Source organism: Eubalaena glacialis, chromosome 12 (assembly GCF_028564815.1).
Source record: "Eubalaena glacialis isolate mEubGla1 chromosome 12, mEubGla1.1.hap2.+ XY, whole genome shotgun sequence".
NCBI lineage: Eukaryota > Metazoa > Chordata > Mammalia > Artiodactyla > Balaenidae > Eubalaena > Eubalaena glacialis.
Genome location: NC_083727.1, coordinates 89286558 through 89311971, shown reverse-complemented (window position 1 = coordinate 89311971; position 25414 = coordinate 89286558). Strand labels below are relative to the sequence as shown.

At 36.5% G+C, this 25414-nt stretch overlaps 1 protein-coding gene across 1 annotated transcript in view; it reads left to right on the top strand.

Moving 5' to 3' along the window:
- Positions 1-25414, top strand: part of EYS (eyes shut homolog) — a 1734738-nt gene that overhangs the window by 140426 nt on the left and 1568898 nt on the right. The window contains exon 8 of the mRNA XM_061207220.1: positions 5018-5184. Coding sequence (XP_061063203.1) covers positions 5018-5184 — 167 coding nt within the window. The remainder of the gene's footprint in view (positions 1-5017; positions 5185-25414) is intronic.

The following is a 25414-nucleotide window of genomic DNA, read 5'->3' as shown; positions in this document are numbered from 1 at the left end:
GCATGCTTCAACTAAGACCTGACACATTCTTGTGCATTAAACAGTAATCTCTCTGTTAGACACGGGAGACACAGCTCCCGAGACCTTTTCTCTTTTTGTTCTAATGCATCTGTCAAGTGAACAATCTTGTTCATGTCAAAATTCCCCCAGAGTGGCCACTGCAATTGCAGGTTGTGCTTGAGAAATTATAACAATTAGAGAGATGCCCATGACTTACAACAGGAAGGGGGGATTGTTTGTGTTAAGGCCAGAGACACCAGGAGGACCCCAGAAAACATATCAGGCATCTGTGCAGTGTCACATCTCCAGAACCTGCCAGAGAAGCTGGTCCCAGCTCAGGGACAACAAAAGTGTTCACAAGACTTTGAAAAGGTGACTCAAGGAATATTCTGTTCATGGAATGCAGACTGATGTGACTGTCTGAAATCATCACTCATTTACGTCATCTGGATGATGATGTTACAGGACCTAAACATACTCTTACAGATTCCCCAGAGGAAGTGATGTTGACAGAGAGAGATTTCGTCTCTTTAGATCCAATTGGAATACATAATCAAAAAATTCCTAAAATGTACCTATATGTACCTATGTTACTGTCGTAGTAGGAGAGAAGAAAATCCAGTGGTCTCAGAGCAGGGTACTGTTTGTAGTCTAGCGTCCTGAGCTTTGATAATGAAGCTATTTTAATTGGATCCTTGCAGAATGTTGTGTTTGTTCACTGTTGACCCTCCAAAAGACCACCAAACAATTCTGTTAAGGGCACAATTAGCAAACACAGAAGGCCTAGCCTACTCACAGAGCAAAACACTTGCAAACTCAGGAATAACTCAGTGTACACCACACATCTCGTTGGTCAGTCTCTTACCTAATTTTCTCCAGTACTGTTCCACTAGCTCATGCCAGTACTTAAAAACATACATGTGTATTGTCTCAGCAGAGTTGACTTCCATCTCTCTCCTATTGCAATGGTCATGAATAAAGTCTTTCTTGCCTGTTTAACTTTGTCCAGTGCAATTTTTACTTGATTAATATTTTTCTAAGAATTCAGGTTTCTGCATATCATGATAAAGAAAAGTCACTCAGTCCTATCCCTGAACTCTCTTTGCATATCTATTTAGTTAACAAGGGCCAAAAAATGGTAAAATATGTGTCACATATTAGGCCTTAGAGTTTCTCCCCGTTAGATCCCTTTGCTGAGTGACTTTACTAATATAATGTGGAAATGACAAAATAATTTATAGAAACATACAAGATATTCCATGAAATGATAGCAAATTTAAATAAAGTTGTTTACTTGCATATGCAAAACATTTTTCAAAAGTATATTGTAAATATTATACATGTAGCTTCTATCCAGCAGAAGTTAATTTTTTGTAGTAATATTCTGTAATATATATGCATCAGTAGTAATGAATTTCCAGAAAAAGAAATTCTGGAAGTTTTGTTTTCCCTCTATTCTCCTTGTAAAGGAAAGATCATCCACAGCCAAGATTTAAAATTTTATTACATTTCTGCCTCAAATAAACATTTTTAATATTAATAATAAAATAAAATATCATTCCATTTTTGTGTATTTTTTAATGATGGCATTTTGTACAATGACACAAGTTAATAATTCATTATAATATAATTATTAATTACAAATATCATAATATAATTATAATTGTTAATGTAACTTTTATTATATGTAGTATTATGTATAACCACTGAGTTTTCCAGGGTAATTTATATTTGTAGTTATAGGTTTTACTCTAATCATAGGCTTACATGAGTAGATCTCAACCTTTTTTTTGCTCAAAATGCTCATTGAAAATCTGATGAAAGCTGGAAACAGTTCCCTCACGATAGCTTATGCACACACAAGCACACTGTTTTTCATAAAATTTCAGAGGGTTAATGGACTCCTTTTAAGTAGATTCCTTGATTTTCTATATTGAAAAACCGAAAAATCTTTCCCCTAGATGTGCAAGGTTGATTCAACTCAGTAAGTATCCACTGATATAATTTACTGTCTTATAAGTTTTTCTGAGAGATCTCTTCTTATCTCTAAATTTAATTATAGAAAACTAAAACTCTAGTAGAAGACTAGACTATGAATAGATAAGAGACTCCACTGAAATATCAAGTTGAATATTTCTTAGTGCCAGCAACTACTTAACGGTTTTTAGATACAGTAAATAATTGCAGTAAAGAGTTCACCACTATCAGCATATGATGAAAGCATTTAACAAAGCTTTAAATGCAATTTAGGTGTTAATATCACAATCTTTAGACAAAGGATAGTGTGGTTTTTGGTACATAGTTTAAGGAAAACCCATTAGACACGTTTTCATTTGGTTCTTTCAGTTTTTCTTAAATCCTAGTAATAAATTATTTTGAAAATAAACCAAAAAGGAAAGCATATAATTATAGGAAATACTAGTTTGCCATAGTCTGAATACTGCGCTATTATTCTTTGTTGTTAAAACATTGTTTTGTCATGATTTTTTTGTGTATTAGTGACCTAGATTTCGAATAACTAAAAATACGATTCTTTAGTGTATGACATTTTTCTCTCCAGCATAAAATAGCAAGTTATGCAGTTTGTTGTGTTTTTCAGTAGAAATAAAAAATTAAGCATACATGAAGCCTCACAGATTCTAAGCTCTGAGTGTGACTAGCTGGTAATATCTAATTTTTTTCCTTGTGTTTATTGAATCATCCCAGACTATATTGAAAACATGCAAACAAACAAACAAAATCTCTGTATTTACCCAGTACCTGGGAAGCATTGCTCTTTTCCACAGTTTTCATGGGCCAAATGGATCGATCTGTATACTCTTGACCAGACCAGGAAACAAGAAAAACAATCAAACAGGAAAGATGGGGCAGCTGCTACAGGTGGGGCAGTGAGTGTCAGAGCTGCGGTAACAGACACGGGGTTAGAGTCTGAGTGACAGGAAGCAGATAACCACACAAAGTGGCTCTCTCCTGAGGGCCCACACTGGACAGTGCAGCCTGGGTCTCATCTACTTATTTGAAAACCCATATAATTTCCTCTCTACAAGCAGACTGCACATACAGTTTAACAGGACTGTGCATGCTAAAGTACAATAATACTAATACCTCACAAAGTAAAAAAATCTTACACTAAGAAATCAAGAAAACATATTGTGTGTATGTGTACAGAACACAAGCCAAATTAGATTTTAGAATAAGACTAATTAAATTATATTGCTTTTAGAATTAAAGCAAATCAACTAAGAGGACTTCCAAGGTAAATGGGATAATGGAACGAGATAATGGAAAATTTAAATATAAATCGAAATTTTCCAATACAATCTCTACGAGACAGTACAGACAAACAAGGAGAAAAATCACAACCATTAATTACTGGTGTTTATGTATATGTTACTTATGAGTGATTGAAGTTTTAGTGCATTGTATTTGCTAGTTGTGTTGAAAGTGAAGAATTTACGTATTGTATTTTTATATAGTATATTAGAAGAATTGGCAAAATTTGAATAAAGTTTACTGGTTACAAAATATAGTATTAAAATCAAAGTTAATTTCTTAACTTTGATAATATTACTGAAGTAATGAAAGAGTATATCCTTGTTTTTATAAGAATACACATTAAAGTAATTGAGGATAAAATGCAATACAATCACAAATTTCAGAAAATAAAATTAATAATACGAATATATATGTATGTACAGATGTATATAAACATATATTACATATATACATATATACATATAATGTACACATAGATATATACGGAGAGAGAGAATAATAAAATCGTGTCATTAAATGCTAATATCTGGTGTTTTATATGTAAGAGCTTATTTAACTTTGTAAGCCAATTATAACAATTTTCCTTTAATTTAAGAAACTTTACAGCAAATATACTCTGTATGTAGGAAAGATTAGGCACTCAGTGAGGGATAAGGATTTTCTGAAGTACAAACACATAGAGAAAACATGTAAATTCAATTATAATACTTTAGTCATTGATTAAGAGTAAATAGCATTTGAAAAAAACCTCATCTGTCCACATCAAAGACCTGTTCTCCTTCCTAGTGGATTTACAATTCTTAGTTGACTTGAGCTCCAAATAGAAAAATGGAAAAACAGATTCTCATCTAACTCTTACCCAACATAGACTAGATCTCTATAAATAATTAATTTGTCATTAAAGGATCACACTGCAAAACCAAATGCTTAATTGTGTTGCTACTGATAGGAAATAACTTAATGAAGTTAAAAAAAAAAAAAAAAAAACAGAACCATAAAGAAAACATGGAAATATTCAGAGGAAAATTTTTTTAAAGTTATCAAAGTTCTATTGTGTTTTGAATTCTCTTCTGAGAGCTAGGAAAAGATATGCCTGAGTTTAAGCTTTCCATAAGACATGCACTTCTCTGGTGACAAGGTTTGCCTAATTCTTTCAGTTAAATCTATTGGGCATATCTGTGTAAGATCTCTAAAAATAGTTAAAGTGGTAATTTTTTTAAGAATAGGTATAATAATGACTTCCATGAAAATATAAAATAAAGTGTTAAAATTTTACTTCATTAATTTTTCATAGGGATGCAATAAAATGTTACAGTCAGTTCAAAGGCAGATCCAAATACCTCACTCAAGGAGAAAAAGCTATTTAGTGATAAAGGAAACAGGTTTTCCATGGATCTGGTTCTCAATATAATGCTATTTCCACTATAACAGTTAACATTTTAGCAATGTCTATAACAATTTGACTTAAATAAAATCTTAAAAAATTTCAACAACTTTATAGTGGATATTGATCTATTTAACTTTTTACAATTTATGTATTATTGTTATAATTTGAGAATGAAATGAATTTGACTGTTGAGAACAATTTTAATATAAATCAAAAGTGAATTTATTTTATCCTTGCTAAAAGGACACATGAATTTAATACATAGGGAAAATAAGAAATTCAAACTTAGAAATAATTGTAATATTTTAGTATATAATGGACATTTACAAAATTTGTATTTCTTATTTTTTATAGATATGTGCAAATGGATGTAGTTGGTTGATTAAAGAAGATGATAAGGGATATTGGTGCCTATGTACTTCCACATGGTTTTGCAAAATGTGTCTGGAAAACGCAACTGACTATGAAGAAAGTAGGTGTCAACAAGAAGCTATTTATGAAGAGGAAATTAATATATCCAGGTATTTTATTCATCATTTCAACAAAGAATATCACCTATTTATCAAAATATTATAATTGTACTGATAAGCCATGATTGAAGTATTTAATAATATTTAATAATATTTATTTTTGTTTAAAATGGTACTCATGCATCAAACATATACATATATAGTTATTATATGTTATGTAATGTGTATTATATATTATAAATAACAATAGAACAAAAATGAGGCTGATAAAGAATAGGCTTATATAGAAATAATTTTATCACATTAAAATTAGTTAGTATCTGTGGGAGATTAAATCTGTGACAGATGCTGATATGTTAAGATGTATACAATAATCTGCAGAGCAACTATTAAGAAAATAACTAAAACAGTACAGTAAAATAGCGTTACAGGTATTAAAATTTTGCCCTCAAAAACATTTTCTTAATACAAAAGGAAGTGGTATCAGAAGAATAGAGGTTTAAAAAAAGACATAAAATGTCTGCAAAACAAAAAAGGAAATGGCAGACATAATTCCAACTATATCAATAATAACATTACAATCAAGTGGATTAAAAATCCAATAAAAAGGAGAGATTTTTCAGGCAAGATAATATCTAGATATATACAAGTGTATACTGTCTATAGGAGACATACTCTACATTTAAATGTACAAACAGATTGAAAGTAAAATGTTGAGAAAAGATATATTGTTCAAACAACAACTATAGAACGCTGGAATTTCTATATTAATAGCAAAACAATAGACTCTAAAAGAAAAGATGTTCACTAGAGAAAAGGAACAACATTTTATAATGATAAAAGAGTCAATCCATCAGAATATGTAGCAATTATAAACGTATGCACCTAACAACAGAGACCCAAAATGCATGAAATAAAAATTGACTGAAATGAAGGGAGAAATAGCCAGTTCAACAAGAATAGCTGAAGACTCCATTTCTGCACTTTCATTGGTGGACACAACACTTGGCAGGAGAACATCAAATCTACAGAACATTGGAATGACCTAATAAATCAAGTAGAATGAGTAGATAAACACTCCTGTCAACAGCAGCAGAATAACATTATGCTCAAATGCACATGGAACATTTTCCAAGATAGATCATATAATAATACAAGCTGCAATATATTTAAAAATATTGAAATTTTTAAAAAGTATGTTTTCTGACCACACTGAAATGAGATTAGAAACCAAAAACAATAAGCAATTTGATAAATACACAAAAACATGGAAATTAACACAATCCATGTAAGTCAATTAAACAAAAATAAATCATAATGGAAATAAGAAAATCAATTGAGATTAATTAAAATGAAGACACAACATGTCAAGACCCATGTGATGTAGGTGATGCAGTGCTTAGAATAAAAATTATAGCTGTAAAAAACAAGGACAATCTCAATCAATATCCTAAACTTCTAATTTAACATGATGGAAAATGTAGAAAGGAAGGAAATCATAAACTGTAGAGTGAAATGAATTAAATAGAGTATAGATAAAGAAGAGAGAATATCAACAAAACCAACGTCTATCCATTGAAATGATTAACAAAATGAATAATCCTTATCTATACTAAGACAGAGAGAAGAATCAAATTACTAAAATTAGGAATGATAAAGAGAGCATTATTACTGAAATTACAGAAAGAAAAAGGATTATAAGGAAACATAATGAACATAACATAATGTGTATATCCAAAAATCTAGGTAACTATGAAGAAATGGAGATAGTCCTAGAAAAACATAAACTACTGAGATTGACTCCAGAAGAAACAGAAAATCTAAATAGATTTTTTTAAGTGAAAAGTTTGAATTATTAATTCAATGAGCAAACAAAAGATTCACACTAAAAAATATCCAGGACTAAATAGCTTCACTGGGGAATACTTGAAACATGTAAAGTAGAAATAATAGAAATTATTAACTCTTCTAAAAATAAACGAAGGAACATTTCTCAACTCATTCTATGAGGCCAGTGTTACATTGATAACAAAACCAAAGACATCACAAGAAAGTAAAATTACAGACCAATATGTCTAATTAATCTGAACACAAAAACCCTCAACAAAATTGTACGCAGCAGATCCAATAACATATAACAAAGATTATACACCATGACCACGTGGGATTCATCACAGAAGTGCAAAGTTGGTTTAACTTTCTAAAATCAATTAATGTAATATGTCATGTCAATTTAATAAAGGTGAAAAAGAAGACACATGATAATTTCAATAGATGCAGAGGAAAAAAGGCATTTGACAGGATCCAACACCCCTTCATGATAAAAACAATCAAAAACAAAAAGAAAAAAGAAGATACAATGGAACTTCTTCAAACTAATAAGAAATTAAAAAAGAGAAAGGAGGGGGCATAGGGCAAGATGGCAGAAGAGTAAGACATGGAGATCACCTTCCTTCCTACAGATACATTAGAAATACAACTACACGTGGAACTGCTCCTATAGAACACCCACTGAACGCTGGCAGAAGACGTCAGACCTCCCAAAAGGCAAGAAACTCCACACGTACCTGGGTACGGCAAAAGAAAAAAGAAATATCAGAGACAAAAGAATAGGGACGGGACCTGCACCTGTGGGAGGGAGCTGTGAAGGAGGAAAGGTCTCCACACACTAGGAAGCCCCTTCGCGGGTGGAGACTGCAGGTGGTAGAGGGGGGAAGCTTCGGAGCCATGGAGGAGAGCGCAGCCACAGAGGTGCGGAGGGCAAAGCGGACAGATTCCCGCACAGAGACTCGGCGCCGAGCAGCACTCACCAGCCCGAGAGGCTTGTCTGCTCACCCGCCGGGGCAGGCGGGGGCTGGGAGCTGAGGCTCGGGCTTCGGTCGGATCGCAGGGAGAGGACTGGGGTTGGCGGCGTGAACACAGCCTGAAGGGGCTAGTGCGCCACAGCTAGCCGGGAGGGAGTCTGGGAAAAAGTCTGCAGCTGCCGAAGGGGCAAGAGACTTTTTCTTGCCTCTTTGTTTCCTGGTGCGCGAGGAGAGGGGATTCAGAGCACCGCCTAAACGAGCTCCAGAGACGGGCGCCAGCCGCGGCTATCAGCGCGGACCCCAGAGACAGGCATGAGACGCTACGGCCGCTGCTGCCGCCACCAAGAAACCTGTGTGCGAGCACAGGTCACTCTCCACACCGCCCCTCCCGGGAGCCTGTGCGGCCCGCCACGGCCAGGCTCCCGTGATCCAGGGACAACTTCCCCGGTAGAACGCACGGCGCGCCTCGGGCTGCTGCAACATCACGCCGGCTTCTGCCGCTGCAGGCTCACCCCGCATCCGTACCCCTCCCTCCCCCCCGGCCTGAGTGAGCCAGAGCCCCCGAAGCAGCTGCTCCTTTAACCCCGTCCTGTCTGGGCGGGGAACAGACGCCCTCAGGCGACCTACACGCAGAGGCGGGTCCAAATCCAAAGCTGAACCCTGGGAGCTGTGCAAACAAAGAAGAGAAAGGGAAATCTCTCCCAGCAGCCTCAGAAGCAGCGGATTAAAGCTCCACAAACAACTTGATGCGCCTACATCTGTTGAATAACTGAATAGACAACAAATCATCCCAAATTCAGGAGGTGGACTTTGGGAGCAGAATATATTAATTTTTTCACTTTTCCTTTTTTTATGAGTGTATATGTATATGCTTCTGGATGAGATTTTGTCTGTATAGCTTTGCTTTATAATAGCTTTATTTTACTTCACTATATTTTATCCTCTTTCTTTCTTTCTTTCTATTTTTTCTCCCTTTTACTCTGAGCCGTGTGGATGAAAGGCTCTTGGTGCTCCAGCCAGGCATCAGGGCTGTGCCTCTGAGGTGGGAGAGCCAACTTCAGGGCACTGGTCCACAAGAGACCTCCCAGCTCCACGTAATACCAAACGGCAAAAATCTCTCAGAGATCTCCATCTCAACATCAAGACCCAGCTTCACTCAACGACCAGCAAGCTACAGTGCTGGACACCCTATGCCAAACAACTAGCAAGACAGGAACACAGCCCCATCCATTAGCAGAGAGGCTGCCTAAAATCATAATAATGCCACAGACACCCCAAAACACACCACCAGACGTGGACGTGTGCACCAGAAAGACAAGATCCAGCCTCATCCACCAGAACACAAGCACTAGTTCCCTCCACCAGGAAACCTACACAACCCACTGAACCAACCATAGCCACTGGGGACAGATACCAAAAACAACGGGAACTACGAACCTGCAGCTTGCGAAAAGGAGACCCCAAACACAGTAAGATAAGATAAATGAGATGACAGAAAAACACACAGCAGATGAAGGAGCAGGGTCAAAACACCCCAGACCTAACAAATGAAGAGGAAATAGGCAGTTTACCTGAAAAAGAATTCAGAATAATGATAGTAAAGATGATCCAAAATCTTGGAAATAGAATAGACAAAATGCAAGAAACATTTAACAAGGACGTAGAAGAACGAAAGAGGAACCAAGCAACGATGAAAAACACAATAAATGAAATTTAAAATACTCTAGACGGGTTCAATAGGAGAATAACTGAGGCAGAAGAACGGATAAGTGACCTGGAAGATAGAAGACTGGAAATAACTACTGCAGACCAGAATAAAGAAAAAAGAATGAAAAGAACTGAGGACAGTCTCAGAGACCTCTGGGACAACATTAAACACACCAACATTCGAATTATAGGGGTCCCAGAAGAAGAAGAGAAAAAGAAAGTGACTGAGAAAATATTTGAAGAGATTATAGTTGAAAACTTCAATAATATGGGAAAGGAAATAGTTAATCAAGTCCTGGAAGCACAGAGAGTCCCATACAGGATAAATCCAAGGAGAAACACGCCAAGACACATATTAATCAAACTGTGAAAAATTAAATATAAAGAAAACATATTAAAAGCAGCAAGGGAAAAACAACAAATAACACACAAGGGAATCCCCATAAGGTTAACAGCTGATCTTTCAGGAGAAACTCTGCAAGCCAGAAGGGAGTGGCAGGATATACTTAAAGTAAAGAAGGAGAAAAACCTACAACCAAGGTTACTCTACCCAGCAAGGATCTCATTCAGATTTGATGGAGAAATTACAACCTTTACAGACAAGCAAAAGCTGAGAGAGTTCAGCACCACCAAACCAGCTTTACAACAAATGCTAAAGGAACTTCTCTAGGCAAGAAACACAAGAGAAGGAAAACACCTACAATAACAAACACAAAACATTTAAGAAAATGGGAATAGGACCATACATATCGATAATTACCTTAAATGTAAATGGATTAAATGCTCCCACCAAAAGACACAGACTGGCTGAATGGATACAAAAACAAGACCCATATATATGCTGTCTACAAGAGACCCATATCAGACCTAGAGACACATATAGACTGAAAGTGAGGGGATGGAAAAAGATAGTCCATGCAAATGGAAATCAAAAGAAAGCTGGAGTAGCAATTCTCATATCAGAAAAAATAGACTTTAAAATAAAGACTATTATAAGAGACAAAGAAGGACACTATATAATGATCAAGGGATCGATCCAAGAGGAAGGTATAACGATTGTAAATATTTATGCACCCAACATAGGAGCACCACAATACATAAGGCAAATACTAACAGCCATAAAAGGGGAAATCAACAGCAACACAATCATAGTAGGGGACTTTAACACCCCACTTTCACCAATGGACAGATCATCCAAAATGAAAATAAATAAGGAAACACAAGCTTTAAATGATACATTAAACAAGATGGACTTAATTGATATTTATAGGACATTCCACCCAAAAACAACAGAATACACATTTTTCTCAAGTGCTCATGGAACATTCCCCAGGATAGATCATATCTTGGGCCACAAATCAAGCCTTGGTAAATTTAAGAAAATTGAAATCGTATCAAGTATCTTTTCCGACCACAACGCTATGAGACTAGATATCAATTACAGGAAAAGATCTGTTAAAAATACAAACACATGGAGGCTACACAATACACTACTTAATAACGAAGTGATCACTGAAGAAATCAAAGGGGAAATCAAAAAATACCTAGAAACTAATGACAATGGAGACACAACGACCCAAAACCTATGGGATGCAGCAAAAGCAGTGCTAAGAGGGAAGTTTATAGCAATACAAGCCTACCTCAAGAAACAGGAAACATCTCGAATAAAGAACCTAACCTTGCACTTGAAGCAATTAGAGAAAGAAGAACAAAAAAAACCCAAAGCTAGCAGAAGGAAAGAAATAATAAAGATCAGATTAGAAATAAATGAAAAAGAAATGAAGGAAACAATAGCAAAAATCAATGAAACTAAAAGCTGGTTCTTTGAGAAGATAAACAAAACTGATAAACCATTAGCCAGACTCATCAAGAGAAAAAGGGAGAAGACTCAAATCAATAGAATTAGAAATGAAAAAGGAGAAGTAACCACTGACACTGCAGAAATACAAACGATCATGAGAGATTACTACAAGCAACTCTATGCCAATAAAATGGACAACCTGGAAGAAATGGACAGATTCTTAGAAATGCACAACCTGCTGAGACTGAACCAGGAAGAAATAGAAAATATGAACAGACCAATCGCAAGCACTGAAATTGAAACTGTGATTAAAAATCTTCCAACAAAAAAAAATCCAGGACCAGATGGCTTCACAGGAGAATTCTATCAAACATTTAGAGAAGAGCTAACACCTATCCTTCTCAAACTCTTCCAAAATACTGCAGAGGAAGGAACACTCCCCATCTCATTCTACGAGGCCACCATCACCCTGATACCAAAACCAGACAAAGATGTCACAAAGAAAGAAAACTACAGGCCAATATCACTGATGAACATAGATGCAAAAATCCTCAACAAAATACTAGCAAACAGAATCCAACAGCACATTAAAAGGATTATACACCATGATCAAGTGGGGTTTATTCCAGGAATACAAGGATTCTTCAATATACGCAAATCAATCAACGTGATTCACCATATTAACAAATTGAAGGAGAAAAACCATATGATCATCTCAATAGATGCAGAGAAAGCTTTTGACAAAATTCAACACCCATTTATGATAAAAGCCCTGCAGAAAGTAGGCATAGAGGGAACTTTCCTCAACATAATAAAGGCCGTATATGACAAACCCACAGCCAACATTGTCCTCAATGGTGAAAAACTGAAACCATTTCCACTAAGATCAGGAACAAGACAAGTTTACCCACTCTCACCACTATTATTCAACATAGTTTAGGAAGTGTTAGCCACAGCAATCAGAGAAGAAATAGAAATAAAAGGAATCCAAATTGGAAAAGAAGAAGTAAAGCAGTCACTGTTTGCAGATGACATGATACTATACATAGAGAATCCTAAAGATGCTACCAAAAACTAGTAGAGCTAATCAATGAATTTGGTAAAGTAGCAGGATACAAAATTAATGCACAGAAATCTCTTGCATTCCTGTACACTAATGATGAAAAATCTGAAAGTGAAATTAGGAAAACACTCCCGTTTTCCATTGCAACAAAAAGAATAAAATATCTAGGAATAAACCTACCTAAGGAGACAAAAGACCTGTATGCAGAAAATTATAAGACACTGATGAAAGAAATTAAAGATGATACAAATAGATGGAGAGATATACCATGTTCTTGGATTGGAAGAATCAATATTGTGAAAATGACTCTACTACCCAAAGCAATCTACAGATTCAATGCAATCCCTTTCAAACTACCACTGGCATTTTTCACAGAACTAGAACAAAAAATTTCACAATTTGTATGGAAACACAAAAGACCCCGAATAGCCAAAGCAATCTTGAGAACGAAAAATGGAGCTGGAGGAATGAGGCTCCCTGACTTCAGACTATATTACAAAGCTACAGTAATCAAGACAGTTTGGTACTGGCACAAAAACAGAAACATAGATCAATGGAACAGGATAGAAAGCCCAGAGATAAACCCATGCACATATGGTCACCTTATCTCTGATAAAGGAGGCAAGCATATACAGTGGAGAAAAGACAGCCTCTTCAATAAGTGGTGCTGGGAAAATTGGACAGATACATGTAAAAGTATGAAATTAGAACACTCCCTGACACCATACACACAAAAAAACTCAAAATGGATTAAAGACCTAAGTGTAAGGCCAGACACTATCAAACTCTTAGAGGAAAACATAGGCAGAACACTCTATGACATAAATCACAGAGAGATCCTTTTTGACCCAGCTCCTAGAGAAATGGAAATAAAAACACAAATAAACAAATGGGACCTAATGAAACTGAAAAGCTTTTGCACAGCAAAGGAAACCATAAACAAGACCAAAAGACAACCCTCAGAATGGGAGAAAATATTTGCAAATGAAGCAACTGACAAACGATTAATCTCCAAGATTTACAAGCAGCTCATGCAGCTAAATAACAAAAAACGAACAACCCAATCCAAAAATGGGCAGAAGACCTAAATAGACATTTCTCCAAAGAAGATATACAGATTGCCAACAGACACATGAAAGAATGCTCAACATCATTAATCATTAGAGAAATGCAAATCAAAACTACAATGAGATATCATCTCACACCAGTCAGAATGGCCATCATCAAAAAATCTAGAAACAATAAATGCTGGAGAGGGTGTGGAGGAAAGGGAACACTCTTGCACTGTTGGTGGGAATGTAAATTGATACAGCCACTATGGAAAACAGTATGGAGGTTCCTTAAAAAACTACAAATAGAACTACCATACGACCCAGCAATCCCACTACTGGGCATATACCCAGAGAAAACCATAGTTCAAAAAGAGTCATGTACCAAAATGTTCATTGCAGCTCTATTTACAATAGCCAGGACATGGAAGCAACCTAAGTGTCCATCATCGGATGAATGGATAAAGAAGATGTGGCACATATAGACGATGGAATATTACTCAGCCATAAAAAGAAATGAAATGGAGGTATTTGTAATGAGGTGGATGGAGTTAGAGTCTGTCATACAGAGTGAAGTAAGTCAGAAAGAGAAAGACAAATAGTATACTAACACATATATATGGAATCTAAGGAAAAAAAAAAAAAAAGGCCATGAAGAAACTAGTGGCAAGACGGGAATAAAGACACAGACCTACTAGAGAATGAACTTGAGGATATGGGGAGGGGGAGGAGTGAGATGTGACAGGGTGAGAGAGTGTCATAGACATATATACACTACCAAATGTATAATAGATAGCTAGTGGGAAGCAGCCGCATAGCACAGGGAGATCAGCTCGGTGCTTTGTGACCACCTAGAGGGGTGGGATGGGGAGGGTGGGAGGGAGGGAGATGCAAGAGGGAAGAGATATGGGAACATATGTATATGTATAACTGATTCACTTTGTTATAAAGCAGAAACTAACACACCATTGTAAAGCAATTATACTTCAATAAAGATGTTTAAAAAAAAAGAGAGAGACAAACATAACTAACTTATTTAATGACAAAATAATGGAAATGAAAATTAAAAAACAGATAATACTTTATACCCCCTATTATCAATAACATGATCAAAAAGAAAGATTAATAGAAAATACTGGTGTTGTTGAGGATTTGGAGAAATTAGAACCCTCATATTCTGCTGGTGGTATATAAAATGGTGCATGCAGGTACTTTGAAAAGGGGAGTAATAGATTTCCATAAAACCCAGCAATTCCATTTCTAGTAGATACTCAAAAAAATGAAAATATATTTCTATACAAAAACTTCTACATTAAAGTTTGTAAAGTTTTATTCATAATAGTCAAAAAGTTGAAACAACCCAAATGTTTATCAAGTGATGATAAATGGAAAATAAAATGCATTACATTCATGAAATGAAATATTACCCAGCAATAAAAAGTAATGAGGGCTTCCCTGGTGGCGCAGTGGTTGAGAATCTGCCTCCCAATGCAGGGGACACGGGTTCGAGCCCTGGTCTGGGAAGATCTCACATGCCACGGAGCAACTGGGCCCGTGAGCCACAGTTACTGAGCCTGCGTGTCTGGAGCCTGTGCTCTGCAACAAGAGAGGCCGCGATAGTGAGAGGCCCGCGCACCGCGATGAATAGTGGCCCCCGCTTGCCACAACTAGAAGAAAACCCTCGCACAGAAACGAAGACCCAACACAGCCATAAATAAATAAATTAATTAATTAAAAAAAAAAAAGTAATGAATTACTAATACATTCCACAACATGAACGAACCTTGAAAACATTATGCTATGGTAAAGAAGTCAGTCACAAATGACACAAGTACAGATCAATAAATATTTGTTTAATAAAACAATTATTTTTCAGGATCTTTTATTTATAAAAAAATATCTTTTATTCTGTAATATAAATGCATTTTTTCTGACTGTGTTTTGCTCTGTTTATAGTAATTTTTCTTTTATTTGCAAAATGTCTTGCAATTTTTGCAGTTAAAATTAAAATCATAAAATAATTTTATGACTTCTTAACATTGTCCCATAAATTAATACTAAACTAACACCTAGCAAAGATGGCAAATGTAAATACTTCATATAGCAGTACTTCATATAAAATTCATATTAAATTAAAATTAATATATAATTCATATAATGTTAATTCCTATATATCAGTCATAATATCTAGAAATTATTGTATATCACCTACTATAATAGCAAAAGATATACAAAATTTTAGAATTAACTTGCAAAAGATGCTCAAGTTATCTATAAAAACTCTATTACTCTATTAACTTCAGTTAAAAAAAGAAAATAATAGATGTTCTGAACACATTGAAATATAACCCATTGACTTAGACATTAAGCCATAAACTGCCCAAGATACCAATTCTTCCCAAGTTAATTCACACATTCAGTGCTATATCAAAGCACTGTATGTTATTTTAGAAACTAATGAACATGTTCTAAAGCTGTATACAAAAATAATATTTTATAAATAGCTTAATCATCTTTGCAAAGGAAGAGTAAGGGGGTGGGATTTCATATACCCAGATTACAAACCCCATGTGATGCCATTTTAAAAACCAACAGTGGGCCAACAGAGACCTCTGAGAACAAGGATGTACGTATGGGATCCTTATATATAAGAAGTTTAGCCATAATTTAATGAGAATACACAGGGTTCTTTAGTAGAGGGTAATGGGGAAATGGCTTATTATTAGATCATAGATGAAACTGAATTGCAACCTTATACTTTATTTGGGATCAGATTCTGAATGTGTTCAGAGACCTAAAGTTAAAAGGAAAAAAAAATTATGATGTAACTGAAAGAAATGTAGAAACATATCTCCATGATTTTGAAATGGAGAACTTTTAAAACTACACTATTGATACAATGAAGTATCACCTCACACTGGTCAGAATGGCTATCATCAAAAAATCTGCAAACAATAAATCCTGGAGAGGGTGTGGAGGAAAGGGAACCCTCCTACACTGTTGGTGGGAATGTAAATTGGTACAGCCACTATGGAGAACAGTATGGAAGTTCCTTAAAAAACAAAAATAAAACTACCATATGACCCAGCAATCTCACTCCTAGGCATATACCCAGAGAAAACCATAATTCAAAAAGATACATGCACCCCAGTGTTCATTTCAGCACTATTTACAATAACTAGGGCATGAAAGCAACCTAAATGTCCATCAACAGAGGAATGGATAAAGAAGATGTGGGACATATATACAGTGGAATATTACTCAGCCATTAAAAAGAACAAAATAATGCCATTTGCAGCAACGTGGTTGGACTTACAGATTGTCATACTGAGTGAAGTAAGTCAGACACAGAAAGACAAATATCATATGCTATCACTTATATGTGGAATCTAAAAAAAGGGTACAAGTGAAATTATTTACAAAACAGAAGTAGAGTCATGGATGTAGAAAACAAACTTATGGTTATAAGGGGATGGTAGGGGAGGGATAAATTGGGAGGTTGGGATTGACATATACACACTACTATATATAAGTAGACAACTAATAAGAACCTGCTGTATAGCACAGAGAACTCTACTCAATGCTCTGCAATGGCCTATATGGGAAAAGAATCTTAAAAAAAAAAAATGAGTGGATATATATATATATGTACAACTGATTCACTTGGCTGTACACCTGAAACTAACACAACATTATAAATCAACTATACACCAATAAAAATTTTAAAAAATAAAATAAATAAAACTAAACTCACAAGGTACAACTTATAAAGCCAAACAATTACAGTACTGTAATAGAAATTAAGGATTTCTTTCAAATGAATGACACTAGCAAAACAACAAAATAACAACAATAATAATAATGTTAACAGATGGTTGATCATTCATGCAAAAATATTTTTCTATTGATATATACTTCATAATAGTACAGCTTAAAGTGTATAATGTAAATGAAGTATTTAACGCAGGTTTGAGCCTGACCACATTTTTGCCCTAAAATATTCAAAAATATTTTCTGGGTATTTGGAAAACCTTAATGGGGACAAAAAAATCCCACCAAAGTTTTGTTCCTCAGGACTTCCAGATAGTTTTTGTCAAGTATGGGATCATAATTTCAGAAAACCAGGAAAGACTGTGAAGTGTTCATGGCTCCAACGCATGTATGAACTTAAAGTTTATGTGCAAGTCACCAATCCCTGCTTGCTACCAGACATTTAACAAAATGAAATCAAGTCATTCATACACTCATCAAACATTTATTGAGCACTCCCTAATTAGAAAACGTTGTGCAAAATGTTGTGGAAATGAGATCAAGTAATGCACCATCCGTAGGTAAATTAATATTCTCCTCAGAACACATCTCATGGTCATTTCATTTCATTTAGAAAGCAAATATTTTTTTAAACTACTAAAATAACTATTATTTTCACTTTCTAAAGACACAAGTAGTTTGTTTTATAGCACTGAATTTTATGGCTTTCTTTCTGGAAACTTAAATTAAACTTGTTTCTCTACAGTCTATTTTGGGAGTTTCACATTGTCCATGTAATGCTAAGTATAACCAAAAACACTATTTTTCAGTCATAAGCAAGAGTCCTATTTCAAAGTGTAAAATCTAAAAGTCCATGATAAAAGCAGATATAGTATCAAGACCTATGTCTGTAGAGTCAGGAACCTTGTATAAACATATATTTATGTGAATTTGCCACAGAAATATATTTTACTCGTGTTTTAAAAAGTTATTTCTGAACCAAGAAGTCTTATGATTATTAATTTCTAAGACTATTGTAATTTCTGCCGTGATATCAGTGCCTTTTTATTAAGATATGAATTTCTTGTTTTCTGTTAAATTTTTTTTTTAAACATCTTTATTGGAGTATAATTGCTTTACAATGGTCTGTTAGTTTCTGCTTTATAACAAAGTGAATCAGTTATACGTATACATATGTTCCCATATCTCTTCCCTCTTGCATCTCCCTCCCTCCCACCCTCCCTATCCCACCCCTCTAGATGGTCACAAAGCACCGAGCTGATCTCCCTGTGCTATGCGGCTGCTTCCCACTAGCTATCTATTTTACATTTGGTAGTGTATATATGTTCATGCCACTCTCTCACCCTGTCACATCTTACACCTCCCCCTCCCCATATCCTCAAGTCCATTCTCTAGTAGGTCTGTGTCTTTATTCCCATCTTGCCACTAGGTTCTTCATGACGTTTTTTTTTTTTTTTTTCCTTAGATTCCATATATATGTGTTAGCATACTGTATTTGTTTTTCTCTTTCTGACTTACTTCACTCGGTATGACAGACTCTAACTCCATCCACCTCACTACAAATACCTCCATTTCATTTCTTTTTATGGCTGAGTAATATTCCATTGTATATATGTGCCACATCTTCTTTATCCATTCATCCGATGATGGACACTTAGGTTGCTTCCATGTCCTGGCTATTGTAAATAGAGCTGCAATGAACATTTTGGTACATGACTCTTTTTGAATTATGGTTTTCTCAGGGTATATGCCCAGTAGTGGGATTGCTGGGTCGTATGGTAGTTCTATTTGTAGTATGTTAAGGAACCTCCATACTGTTCTCCATAGTGGCTGTATCAATTTACATTCCCACCAACAGTGCAAGAGTATTCTCTTTTCTCCACACCCTCTCCAGCATTTATTGTTTCTAGGTTTTTTGATGATGGCCATTCTGACTGGTGTGAGATGATATCTCATTGTAGTTTTGATTTGCATTTCTCTAATGATTAATGATGTTGAGCATTCTTTCATGTGTCGGTTGGCAATCTGTATATCTTCTTTGGAGAAATGTCTATTTAGGTCTTCTGCCCATTTTTGGATTGGGTTGTTCGTTTTTTTGTTATTGAGCTGCATGAGCTGCTTGTAAATTTTGGAGATTAATCGTTTGTCAGTTGCTTCATTTGCAAATACATTCTCCCATTCTGAGGGTTGTCTTTTGGTCTTGTTTATGGTTTCCTTTGCTGTGCAAAAGCTTTTCAGTTTCATTAGGTCCCATTTGTTTATTTGTGTTTTTATTTCCATTTCTCTAGGAGCTGGGTCAAAAAGGATCTCTCTGTGATTTATGTCATAGAGTGTTCTGCCTATGTTTTCCTCTAAGAGTTTGATAGTGTCTGGCCTTACACTTAGGTCTTTAATCCATTTTGAGTTTTTTTTGTGTATGGTGTCAGGGAGTGTTCTAATTTCATACTTTTACATGTACCTGTCCAGTTTTCCCAGCACCACTTATTGAAGAGGCTGTCTTTTCTCCACTGTATATGCTTGCCTCCTTTATCAGAGATAAGGTGACCATATGTGCATGGGTTTATCTCTGGGCTTTCTATCCTGTTCCATTGATCTATGTTTCTGTTTTTGTGCCAGTACCAAACTGTCTTGATTACTGTAGCTTTGTAATATAGTCTGAAGTCAGGGAGCCTCATTCCTCCAGCTCCATTTTTCGTTCTCAAGATTGCTTTGGCTATTCGGGGTCTTTTGTGTTTCCATACAAATTGTGAAATTTTTGGTCTAGTTCTATGAAAAATGCCAGTGGTAGTTTGAAAGGGATTGCATTGAATCTGTAGATTGCTTTGGGTAGTAGAGTCATTTTCACAATGTTGATTCTTCCAATCCAAGAACATGGTATATCTCTCCATCTATTTGTATCATCTTTAATTTCTTTCATCAGTGTCATAATTTTCTGCATACAGGTCTTTTGTCTCCTTAGGTAGGTTTATTCCTAGATATTTTATTCTTTTTGTTGCAATGGTAAACGGGAGTGTTTTCCTAATTTCACTTTCAGATTTTTCATCATTAGTGTACAGGAATGCAAGAGATTTCTATGCATTAATTTTGTATCCTGCTACTTTACCAAATCCATTGATTAGCTCTAGTAGTTTTCTGGTAGCATCTTTAGGATTCCCTATGTATAGTATCATGTCATCTGCAAACAGCGACAGCTTTAATTCTTCTTTTCCGATTTGGATTCCTTTTATTTCTTTTTCTTGTCTGATTGTTGTGGCTAAGGCTTCCAAAACTATGTTGAATAATAGTGGTGAGAGTGGGCAACCTTTTCGTGTTCCTGATCTTAGTGGAAATGGTTTCAGTTTTTCACCATTGCGGACAATGTTGGCTGTGGGTTTGTCATATATGGCCTTTATTATGTTGAGGAAAGTTCCCTCTATGCCTACTTTCTGCAGGGCTTTTATCATAAATGGGTGTTGAATTTTGTTGAAAGCTTTCTCTGCATCTATTGAGATGATCATATGGTTTTTCTCCTTCAATTTGTTAATATGGTGTATCAAGTTGATTGATTTGCATATATTGAAGAATCCTTGCATTCCTGGAATAAACCCCACTTGATCATGGTGTATGATCCTTTTAATGTGCTGTTGGATTCTGTTTGCTAGTATTTTGTTGAGGATTTTTGCATCTATGTTCATCAGTGATATTGGCCTGTAGTTTTCTTTCTTTGTGACATCTTTGTCTGGTTTTGGTATCAGGGTGATGGTGGCCTCGTAGAATGAGTTTGGGAGTGTTCCTCCCTCTGCAATATTTTGGAAGAGTTTGAGAAGGATAGGTGTTAGCTCTTCTCTAAATGTTTGATAGAATTCGCTTGTGAAGCCATCTGGTCCTGGGCTTTTGTTTGTAGGAAGATTTTTAATCACAGTTTCAATTTCAGTGCTTATGATTGGCCTGTTCATATTTTCTATTTCTTCCTGGTTCAGTCTCAGCAGGTTGTGCATTTCTAAGAATCTGTCCATTTCTTCCAGGTTGTCCATTTTATTGGCATAGAGTTGCTTGTAGTAATCTCTCATGATCGTTTGTATTTCTGCAGTGTCAGTGGTTACTTCTCCTTTTTCATTTCTAATTCTATTGATTTGAGTCTTCTCCCTTTTTCTCTTGATGAGTCTGGCTAATGGTTTATCAATTTTGTTTATTTTCTCAAAGAACCAGCTTTTAGTTTCATTGATCTTTGCTATTGTCTCCTTCATTTCTTTTTCATTTATTCCTGATCTGATCTTTATGATTTCTTTCCTTCTGTTAGCTTTGGGTTTTTTTTGTTCTTCTTTCTCTAATTGCTTCAGGTGCAAGTTTAGGTTCTTTATTCGAGATGTTTCCTGTTTCTTGAGGTAGGCTTGTATTGCTATAAACTTCCCTCTTAGCACTGCTTTTGCTGCATCCCATAGGTTTTGGGTCGTTGTGTCTCCATTGTCATTTGTTTCTAGGTATTTTTTGATTTCCCCTTTGATTTCTTCAGTGATCACTTCGTTATTAAGTAGTGTATTGTGTAGCCTCCATGTGTTTGTATTTTTAACAGATCTTTTCCTGTAATTGATATCTAGTCTCATAGCGTTGTGGTCGGAAAAGATACTTGATACGATTTCAATTTTCTTAAATTTACCAAGGCTTGATTTGTGACATAAGATATGATCTATCCCGGAGAATGTCCCATGAGCACTTGAGAAAAATATGTATTCTATTGTTTATGGATGGAATGTCCTATAAATATCAATTAAGTCCATCTTGTTTAATGTATCATTTAAAGCTTGTGTTTCCTTATTTATTTTCATTTTGGATGATCTGTCCATTGGTGAAAGTGGGGTGTTAAAGTCCCCTACTATGATTGTGTTACTGTTGATTTCCCCTTTTATGGCTGTTAGTATTTGCCTTATGTATTGAGGTGCTCCTATGTCGGGTGCATAAATATTTACAATTGTTATACCTTCCTCTTGGATCGATCCCTTGATCATTATATAGTGTCCTTCTTTGTCTCTTATAATAGTCTTTATTTTAAAGTCTATTTTTTCTGATATGAGAATTGCTACTCCAGCTTTCTTTTGATTTCCATTTGCATGGACTATCTTTTTCCATCCCCTCACTTTCAGTCTGTATGTGTCTCTAGGTCTGAAGTGGGTCTCTTGTAGACAGCATATATATGGGTCTTGTTTTTGTATCCATTCAGCCAGTCTGTGTCTTTTGGTGGGAGCATTTAATCCATTTACATTTAAGGTAATTATCGATATGTATGGTCCTATTCCCATTTTCTTAAATGTTTTGTGTTTGTTATTGTAGGTGTTTTCCTTCTCTTGTGTTTCTTGCCTAGAGAAGTTCCTTTAGCATTTGTTGTAAAGCTGGTTTGGTGGTGCTGAACTCTCTCAGCTTTTGCTTGTCTGTAAAGTTTGTAATTTCTCCATCAAATCTGAATGACATCCTTGCTGGGTAGAGTAATCTTGGTTGTAGGTTTTTCTCCTTCATCACTTTAAATATGTCCTGCCACTCCCTTCTGGCTTGGAGAGTTTCTGCTGAAAGATCAGCTGTTAACCTTATGGGGATTCCCTTGTGTGTTATTTGTTTTTTTTTTTTCCCTTGCTGCTTTTAATGTTTTCTTTATATTTAATTTTTGATAGTTTGATTAATATGTGTCTTGGCGTGTTTCTCCTTGGATTTATCCTGTATGGGACTCTCTGTGCTTCCAGGAATTGATTAACTATTTGCTTTCCCATATTAGGGAAGTTTTCAACTATAATCTCTTCAAATATTTTCTCAGTCCCTTTCTTTTTCTCTTCTTCTTCTGGGACCCCTATAATTCGAATGTTGGTGTTTTTAATGTTGTCCCAGAGGTCTCTGAGACTGTCCTCAGTTCTTTTCATTCTTTTTTGTTTATTCTGCTCTGCAGTAGTTATTTCCACTCTTTTATCTTCCAGGTCACTTATCCGTTCTTCTGCCTCAGTTATTCTGCTATTGAACCCGTCTAGAGTATTTTTAATTTCATTTATTGTGTTTTTCATCATTGCTTGGTTCCTCTTTATTTCTTCTACGTCCTTGTTAAATGTTTCTTGCATTTTGTCTATTCTATTTCCAAGATTTTGGATCATCTTTACTATCATTATTCTGAATTCTTTTTCAGGTAAACTGCCTATTTCCTCTTCATTTGTTAGGTCTGGTGTGTTTTGACCCTGCTCCTTCACCTGCTGTGTGTTTTTTTGTCTTCTCATTTTGCTTATCTTACTGTGTTTGGGATCTCCTTTTCACAGGCTGCTGGTTCGTAGTTCCCATTGTTTTTTGTATCTGTCCCCAGTGGGTAATGTTGGTTCAGTGGGTTGTGTAAGCTTCCTGGTGGAGCGTACTAGTGCCTGTGTTCTGGTGGATGAGGCTGTATCTTGTGTTTCTGGTGGGCACGTCCACGTCTGGTGGTGCGTTTTGGGGTGTCTGTGGCCTTATTATGATTTTAGTCAGCCTCTCTGCTAATGGATGGGGCTGTGTTCCTGTCTTGCTAGTTGTTTGGCATAGGGTGTCCAGCACTGTAGCTTGCTGGTCGTTGAGTGAAGCTGAGTCTTGATGTTGAGTTGGAGATCTCTGAGACATTTTCACCGTTTGGTATTACGTGGATCTGGGAGGTCTCTTGTGGACCAGTGCCCTGAAGTTGGCTCTCCCACCTCAGAGGCACAGCCCTGATGCCTGGCTGGAGCACCAAGCCCCTTTCATCCACACGGCTCAGAATAAAAGGGAGAAAAAATAGAAAGAAAGAAAGAAAGATTTTTTTAAAAATAAATTTATTAATTTTTTATAATAAAAAATAAAAAAAATTATTAAGAAATAAAATTTATTAAAAATTTTTTTTTAATTTTTTAAAATAAAAAATATGAAAAAACTTATTAAGAAATAATTTTTTTAATTTTTACAGATAGAAAATAAAGAAAAAATTATTAAGAAAATATTTATTAAGAAAAAAAATTTTTTAAGTAAAAAAAAAAACGGATGGACCGAACCCTAGGACAAATGGTGAGAGCAAAGCTATACAGACAAAATCTCACCCAGAAGCATACACATATACACTCACAAAAAAAGGAAAAGGGGAAAAATTAATATATCCTGCTCCCAAAGCCCACCTCCTAAATTTGGGATGATTCGTTGTCTATTCAGGTATTCCACAGATGCAGGTACATTAGGTTGATTGTGGAACTTTAATCCGCTGCTTCTGAGGCTGCTGGGAGAGATTTCCCTTTCTCTTCTTTGTTTGCACAGCTCCCCGGGTTCAGCTTTGGATTTGGACCCACCTCTGCGTGTAGGTCGCCTGAGGGCATCTGTTCCCCGCCCAGACAGAACTGGGTTAAAGGAGCAGCTGCTTCGGGGGCTCTGGCTCACTCAGGCCGGGGGGAGGGAGTGTTACGGAGGATGCAGGGCGAGCCTGCGGCGGCAGAAGCTGGCGTGACGTTGCACCAGCCCGAGGCGCGCCGTGCGTTCTCCTGGGGAAGTTGTCCCCGGATCACGGGAGCCTGGCCGTGGCGGGCTGCACAGGCTCCCGGGAGGGGCGGTGTGGATAGTGACCTGTGCTTGCACACAGGCTTCTTGGTGGCGGCAGCAGCAGCCTTAGCGTCTCATGCCCGTCTCTGGGGTCCGCGCTGATAGCCGCGGCTCGCGCCCGTCTCTGGAGCTCGTTCAGGCAGCGCTCTGAATCCCCTCTCCTTGCACGCCGCGAAACAAAGAGGCAAGAAAAAGTCTCTTGCCTCTTCGGCAGCTGCAGACTTTTTCTCGGGCTCCCTCCTGGCTAGCTGTGGTGCACTAACCCCTTCAGGCTGTGTTCACGCCGCCAACCCCAGTCCTCTCCCTGCGATCCGACCGAAGCCCGAGCCTCAGCTCCCAGCCCCCGCCTGCCCCGGCGGGTGAGCAGACAAGCCTCTTGGGCTGGTGAGTGCTACTCGGCACCGATCCTCTGTGCGGGAATCTCTCTGCTTTGCCCTCCGCACCCCTGTGGCTGCGCTCTTCTCCGTGGCTCCGAAGCTTCCCCCCTCTGCCACCCGCAGTCTCCGCCTGCGAAGGGGCTTCCTAGTGTGTGGAAACCTTTCCTCCT